This window comes from Canis lupus, chromosome 11, assembly GCF_003254725.2.
Source record: "Canis lupus dingo isolate Sandy chromosome 11, ASM325472v2, whole genome shotgun sequence".
NCBI classification, from domain to species: domain Eukaryota; kingdom Metazoa; phylum Chordata; class Mammalia; order Carnivora; family Canidae; genus Canis; species Canis lupus.
The window spans coordinates 40,123,034-40,131,299 of NC_064253.1; the positions used below are offsets into that span (position 1 = coordinate 40,123,034).

The 8,266-nt window shown below is 36.6% G+C and overlaps 1 protein-coding gene across 1 annotated transcript; it reads right to left on the reverse strand.

The window, feature by feature from the left end:
- Window positions 1–1,717: 1,717 nt before the first annotated feature.
- LOC112662616 (interferon alpha-2-like) lies at window positions 1,718–2,260 on the reverse strand (the record flags this gene model as incomplete). The annotated part of the gene is made up of 1 exon (XM_025451157.2): window positions 1,718–2,260. A coding segment is annotated over one exon (543 nt), but the record flags the coding sequence as incomplete, so codon positions are not given.
- Between the last annotated feature and the right edge of the window lie 6,006 nt (window positions 2,261–8,266).

Below are 8,266 nucleotides of genomic sequence, written 5' to 3' on the forward strand. Positions count from 1 at the left end.
CTGCTTCCCCCTTGTTCAGTCCCTGCTGATCGTGTTGCCTCTTCTGCCTCAGCTTCTCCTTTTTTGCTTCTCCTTTCTGCAGCGGTTGTTTCTCTTACGCATTCTGTCCCCACTTCCAACTTCCCCCTTGTCCAGTCCCTGTTGATCGTGTTGCCTCTTCTGCCTCGGCTTCTCCCTTTTCCTATGCTTCTCCTTTCTGCAGCGGTTGTTTCTCTTACTCCTTCTGTCCCCACCTCTGCTTCCCCCTTGTCCAGTCCCTGTTGATCGTGTTGCCTCTTCTGCCTCGGCTTCTCCCTTTTCCTATGCTTCTCCTTTCTGCAACTGTTGTTTCTCTTACGCATTCTGTCCCCACCTCTGCCTCCCCCTTGTTCAGTCCCTGCTGATCGTGTTGCCTCTTCTGCCTCAGCTTCTCCTTTTTTGCTTCTCCTTTCTGCACTGTTGTTTCTCATATGCATTTTGTCCCTACTTCACCTTTCCCCTTGTTTAGCCCCTGCTGACCCTGCCTGCCTCTTCTGCCTCAGCTTCTCGCTTTTCCTGTGCTTCTCTTTTCTGCAGCTGTTGTGCTTCTTATGCATGTGTGGTAACTGAGCATTAGTCCATTATAGATAGATAGATATTTTATATATATATATGTATATATATATATATATATACATATAATATATATATCTTCCTCATCCATTTATATGTCAATGGACATCTGGGCTCAAAAGTTTTAATTTTGATGAAGTTCAATTTATCTATTTTTTTCTTACTTACACTTTTAGTGTTTTACCTAAGAAATCATTGGGAAATCTAATGTCATTTAAGATTTATCTCTGTTTTTCTCTAAGGGTTTTTTAGATTTAGATTTAGCTCTTATATTTAGGCCTTTGATCTATTTTGGATTTTTTTTTTCCTGTATGGTGTGAGGTTGGGCTCCAAATTCCTTCTTTTGCAGTGTGAATATCCAGTTTTCCCAGGACCATTTTTTGAAGATACTATTCTTTCCTCATTAAACTGTCTCAAGACCCTTGTCAAAAATCAAGTAACTGTAGATACATAGGATTGTTTCTGGGTTCTCAATTCTATTCTATTGGTCTATATGTCTACTCTTATGCCAATATCCCAAGTTTTGATAACTGTAGTTTGTAGTATGTTTTGAAATCAGGAATTTGAGCCTTCCAACTTTGTTCTTATTTTTCAGGATTGTTTTGACCATTTGAAGTCACTTGCAATTCCATATGAACGTTAGCATTGGTTTTTCCACTAGCCATGTTGGGCTCTCTAATACCTTTCATTCAGGAACCTTCTGTAGGTTTATTTTGTGAGATTTCAGGTTTTGGGTTAGTTTTTTATTCAGAAAGTGTGTGTGAGCAAATTTTTTTAAATAATTGCTTTTATTTCCCATAACTTAAAAATGAACAGTAGTTGTATTCAAAACACAATGCTAAACAAGTGGTTTGTGAACAATAAATACTTAAGTAGTATGAACAGCACAAATGTTTCAAATAACTTATGCAAATAAAAAGTACAAAAGATTTTAAGCTATTGTAAATGAATTGTGCATTTCTCTATTCTAAACAACTTACAACATTTAACATAACTTTATAATAATCTCATACATTTGCTATTATTTATTTTTCTTCTGGTATAAAGATAGAGATAAAATTGCACTTTGAGTCCTAGAGAATAGCCATTTAGTCGACCAGATGAGTTTTCAGACTCGACATCTTTTTTATTTCCTGAGTTTCTCTGTAAGCTTGTTAAAGAACAAACACTTTTTGGTTTCCACCCTTACAACCTCCCAGGCACAGTGGCTGTATTCTTTCTCTTTAAGATAGAGACTGATTCCATGGAAGTATCTCTTCACAGCCCGTATGGAGTTCTCACTTTCCAGGGGTAACAGTTCCACGTTCTTTTCCTCCCCCAAACATGTCTGCAGGTCATCCAGCTGCTGATAAAGTCCAGTGAGGAATTTGTCTAGAAGGGTCTCATCCCAAGCCAGAAGAAAGCCACTTTTGCTGAAAAGGTTGAAGATCTGCTGGAGCATCTCATGCATGACCGCTGTGGCTTCTGTCTTCTCAAATTTGTTCCCATCGACAAGCATCCAAGGAAAGCTGAAGTCAGTCATATCCTTCAGACAGGACAGAATGGAGATTCTCCCCATTTGACTCAAAAGTGTGAAGGTTTCTGGATTGCCATGGCTGAAATGCAGGTTGCAGTCCAGAGAGCAGGCAGGGCTGGAGCTCAACATCACCAGGGCCAGAAGCACAGAGAATGAGGAGGCCGTTCAGAAGCCAGAGGGGAGTGCTCATTTTGGCAACACTTATACTAAAAAAAACAGAAGTCAGAGGAGATTCTGCAAGACTGCCTGAAGAAGTCTCAGTATGTTCTGAGAACTTTGAGTGATGAATGCCTTTTAAATATTGACCATAGAAACTTCCATTTTGGGGGTTTTTCTATTTTTGCCCTTTTCTTTCAATTTCAATTTTTTTTTACAAAGTCAATTTAAAAATGCACATTTATTGACATGAGCACCTAGCGGGGGACTCCAGCCACGTGTGCTAATGCAGTATTTACCCAATATTATAACATAGTTTTTCATATTTTTCACACCTCCCAGATTGTTCTTGGGAAGAAAAGCCTAGACAAACTCAGAAAAGGGAGAAATATTTATGCAAGAAATGATGGTCTTTGCAGATAAGCAGGAAATACAAAAAAGCTTATAAAACAGATTTAAATTTTTCTTATTTTTCTCTTATTTACACTTTTCCCTCCCCCATTCTTTAAAAATTTCAGTTGTATATGTACCTTAAAGATACTACTTGAGTTGGTCACTGAAGATATTGTTTGGAAAACAATATTGCAGATATCATTTGTCAAAAAATTATGATCTGCTAAGCATTTTGCTAGGCACTGGTTTCCTGAAAAGATTCAATTTGCATGTGTGTGATTCTCTTGGTTCTCTACAATGTACAACCTTTCACAGTAAAAACTTTGCCTTAGTTATTATGTGGTAATCCAGATAATCTCATATCCTTAGATATTCCACTGACAAGTGATATCCTACCCTTTACTCAGGGCTAATAGGGCTATGATAGTATTCAAAACTTATCTTGATATGTCTTCATTGAATCTGTAATACAAGGATTGCTTTAATAATATTAATGGCAGCAATCTTCAAATTATATGTAAGCTCTCAGCAAGGTGTTTTATGAACCGTATTTCATTTAATTTTCACAGCATCCCTATGATATAATTACTATAATTATTTATATTTTGCAAATAAGGAAACCAAAAACTCAGAGACGTACTTAACTTGCTGAAAGCCACAATATATTATATAAGTGGCACTTCACCACTATACTGTTCTGCCTCCATATTACTTCTTCTTAATCTTAAGCATTCTCCTTTGGCTACATTCCATTTGCGTGTAATTAAGTAATCAATTTAATTATTTGTTTAATATTTGACTGCTCTGATAGAATGACAGCTCCCTGTGGGCAGTAATGTGTGTTTTGAATGTCTGTCATAGAGGAGCCACACAGAGAGCCTTCTGTCCCATAGCAAATACAAAAAGGATGACATTTTCCCAAAAGTCAGTAGGCCTAAACTTTGGGGACTGTGTCAGAAAATGATGGTCTTCTGAACACAGGGATAGTAAGAATAACTTTTCCAAACAATATCTTCAGTCAGTTTAAAACTAACTCAGGTGATACCTATTTAAAATGGATGCTTTAACCTCCAGGATAATTCCTGAAAATATTTCAGATGGGGACAGGAAGTTTCAAAGATCCCGTAGAGATGAACAAAACATTTGAAAGACAGAACTGGAACTTAGCAAAGGAAAAGGCAGCTTTATCCTCTTCAAGTGTATTTCTTGCAGTCTCTGGAATAAGCGAATGATGCTTCTTTAAAAAGGCTTATTTACTTATTTTATATAGAGAGAGCAAGTGAGCAGTGGGGAGAGGAGGAGGGAGAGGGAGAGAGAAACTCAAGCAGACTCTGCTCTGGGCATGGAGCCTGACATGGGTCTGGATCCCAAGACCCAGGAGATCATGACCTGAGTCAAAACCAAGAGTCTGATGCTTTACCAACTCCATCTCCAGGCACCCCGAGTGGTGCTATTTTGTCACTAAGAATGGCAACTGAAGAGTAAGAACTTGCTAAGTGTTATCTAAGACAGAAAGAACATCATCACCTGACTGAGAAGGCCTAGTCTGGTGACTGAGGCCAGACTGTCAGACTTCAGGTCATAGCTCCAGCCTCTGTACTAGTGTGTGACCTTGGGCTCCTCATATTTCTTCTCTGTCATACAGTAATGATAATCATATCTACTTCACTGGGTTGTTGTGAAGACAGGATGATGTCATGTACATGCAAGAAGGCCTGTGCTTATTTTTAAGCATTCAACATCTGTTAGTCATTCCCACAATGGAGAAAACTATCCCATCCAAATGTGAGAACTGGATGGAACTTTCCGTGACGTGATCTGTTTCCCTTCCCTTCCTTCTCAGCTCACTAATAAACATTTTTTTAAAATTTCTTTTTATTGGAGTTCAATTTGCCAACATATAGCATAACACCCAGTGCTCATCCCATCAAGTGCCCCCTCAGTGCCCGTCACCCAGTCACCCCATCCCCCCACCCATCTCCCCTTCCACTACCCCTTGTTCGTTTCCCAGAGTTAGGAGTCTCTCATGTTCCGTCACCCTCTCTGATATTTCCCATTCATTTTCTCTCCTTTCCCCTTTATTCCCTTTCACTATTTTCACTAATAAACATTTTTATTTCTAATCTCATCTCTTATGTGAACGTGAGCATGTGTTATCTGACAGGGAGTGCTCCATCAAATGACTAACATCTTTTAGCTTCCGGGTAGTAGCTGACCTCTTATACATTAATAAAATGCCTCATCTCTAACCCAGTCTCTTTGGGGCATGAGTTGGCATGACTAAATACTTGGAATCTGATCTCTCTGGATAGTGAAAAAAAGTAAACAGAAAAATAGCTAGATAGATGGGTTCTTTGATTCAGCAGAGCTGAAAACTAGCCGGCCCTTTAGGTAACAGCCTGCCTTAAAGAGCCAGCTGCCCTCCGTAGGGACTTGTCTCACACAGGCTGGTCTGAATCTGCCACTCTGGAGAGCCCTTTCATCATCTGGACAGAGAAGTCACTTTTTTTCCTTTCATTTTCAGCATCTACTTTCCATTTGCCTTTTGTACATTACGTGTTTGTAACTGCCTCTCTAAGAATGTTAAAAAGAGAGAGGAAAGTTCTGATGTCTAGAAAATTATAGAGGAAATGTGACCTTTTCATTTCTCTTACATTTTCCCTTTTTGTTTTGCAACAAATCTTGAAGTGGAAATAGAGAAGATTGTGGGGAGCATTAGGATCACTTTTTCAAAGAGAAAAAACAAATACAAAAGAAAAGGCAACAATTTTATAATTGTGTAAAAATAGCAAAGAAAAGCAAGAGTGGTTTAACCATTACTTCATCAGAGCTAAGACAATGGTCGGGGCTAGCACAAAGAAGCTCTCCAAATCCATATTCTAACATCACCTGTACCATAATAGAGGTTGCACTTTACTTTTTTTATGGGCAAGATTAGAAGTTTAATCATCTTGGTATAGCCTGAGCTCTGTGTAATAACTGGCATATAGTAAATATTCAGTAATTCTCTCAATTAAGCAGAGTTAAAACTAAATGTGACAAACTAAATGTTTTACAGCAGAGAATAAAATGAGATCCATGCATATACAAATCAGGTTACCTTTCACACCTGATGAACACTTCCAGGAGAGGTATCTGGAGGAGGAAGAAAGATTTTATTTCATTTTATTTTTTTAAAAAAGATTTACCTATTTATTTATTCATGATAGACATAGATAGATAGAGAGAGAGAGGCAGAGACACAGGCAGGGGGAGAAGAAGGCTCCATGCCGGGATCCCGACACAGGACTCCAGGACTGCGTCCTGGGCCAAAGGCAGGTGCCAAACCGCTGAGCCACCCAGAGATCCCCAAGAAAGTTACAAACATGTAATGCACAAAAGGCAAATGGAAAGTAGATGCTGAAAATGAAAGGAAAAAAGTCAGAAGTCCTACTTCAATCATCTTAACAAAAACCAACTTTGAACTAATGATAGAGCTATCTGTTCTTAGTGATAAGAACAGCATTTAAGGAAGCTTTACTAGACTTCATTTTAATTTTAATTTAGTTATAAAATAATTTGAATCACATTTGGCCAATTTTTATCAGTGATATTAAGCGAATCTATGCCCAACTATTTTCAGAATTGATGAAAATGTAAATGGTGCCTTGTGGTTGAGCCTCATTTTATTGACTGTTTATGTATATATTTATTTATATTAATTTATTATTCACTTTACGGTATTTGCATTAATATGTTCCACTTTTATATAAAAGTATGTTTACATTTCATCTTTAATAAAAATGTTAGTTTTTTACTTATTAAATTTAAGACATTTCTCTCTCTCTTTTTTAGACCTTCTCCAGGGTCCTGATTCTGCAAACTAAATATAAAAATACATGGTGCACTTCATTCATTCATTTGTTGGCCTTGGGGATAGAGTCTTCAGTACAAGATGTGTAGTTTCATTGAAGTTCATTGGAGCAAAAGATGTAGCCATTAAAGAAGTAGTTATAACATAATTAGGTATTTACATTTGGCATCTGGGCTATGCAGAACTAAAAGATGCTATGGCAGTGGGTTTCATGGGTAACTCATTTAGGGTACTTTTAGTTTTCCCCAGGGAAGTACAAGGAAGTATGAGACTCGAAAAATGAGGATTTTGTTAAGTATCACATGGAGGGCAAAATTCCCCAGAGTAAAAGACAACTGCATAGGGAGGGAGTGGTCCGGTAGCAGGAAAGGCCTAGTACGTTTGAAAGAGCAAAAAAGGCCAGAGTAGGTGCATTGTAATGACAGATTAAAAAGTATGGCATGTAATGATGCTAGGGAAGTGGAAAGAAGTCCAACAATAGAGAATATTAAAGATGTTAGACTTTATCTTAGGAGCCCAGGAAAGTTACTTGAGGATTTAAAGCAAGAGATAAACCTGACCAGAACAGATGCAGGGAAATTCATTAAACTAGCAGTTCTCAAAGTGGGGTCTGCGGGCTACTATAGGAGTCCCCAAGACACTTTAAGGGGCTCCATGACATCGAAATACAATAATATTTAGAAATATAATAATATTTTATTATATTTTATATTTTATAATAATAAACAGACATATTTTTATATACTTTTATAATAATATCAAGACATTATTTGCTTTTTCACCACATTAACAGTTTGCACTGATGGTACAAAACAGTGGTGGTCAAACTCCTGATGCCCAAGTGTCAATCAAGGCAATACCACCAAGATGTACCAGTAATTATCATTTTTTTTACTATAATGTACTTGAAGTAAAAAGAAAGCCAGTTTCACTTAATAATGCCCTTGATGAAATAGAAAGATTATTAATTTTACAATTAATCTTTTGAGTATGCATCTTTTTAATATTCTCTGTGATAGTCTTTTAATATTTTGTGTGACAAGGACTTCTGCAGCATGCATGATGATTGTTTTGAGGAAAAGTGTTTATGTGATTGTTTGAATTGTGAGTGTGTTTCCTCTTCACAAAAGATCCATTTTTAACTTGAAAAAAATGACAGACAAACTATGGTTACTCATACTTGGGCATTTGACAAACATTTTCTCAACATACTTAAAAAGTGGTAAAAAGAACCTGTTACTTAAAGAAAAACATTAGTTGCAAATGATAACTTTTAAGCTTTCAATAGAAAATTAAAATTTTGGAAAACCTACCACTGTGAACTTGACAGCTTCTTAATACTGTTTGTGATGACAACAATGGTGATATTAACAAATAAATCACTTGGTTAAAACAATCAAAATATATACAGATTTGTAATGTTGGAATATATCAGCAAAGTAATATTTTCTGAATGACTAATGCATATATTACAAAATTATGCACGGACAGCAGAGATATATTCAAAGAGTAAGTCAAATTGATAGGTTTTTATGTAGTAGAATTTTTAAAGTTTTTTGTTTTCATTTTAGACTCTACACTGCAACTAATCCTTAAGAAACTATCACTTAACAAGTTCTGGTGTGATAAACAATGCATTATATAAATATATTTTCTAGTATAAGATCATTTTATATTTCTATGATATTCTTCTTAATCATGTTGAATTCACCATATAATTTTGAATTCTGTCACAGTGGAAGGCATGTGGAATTGAA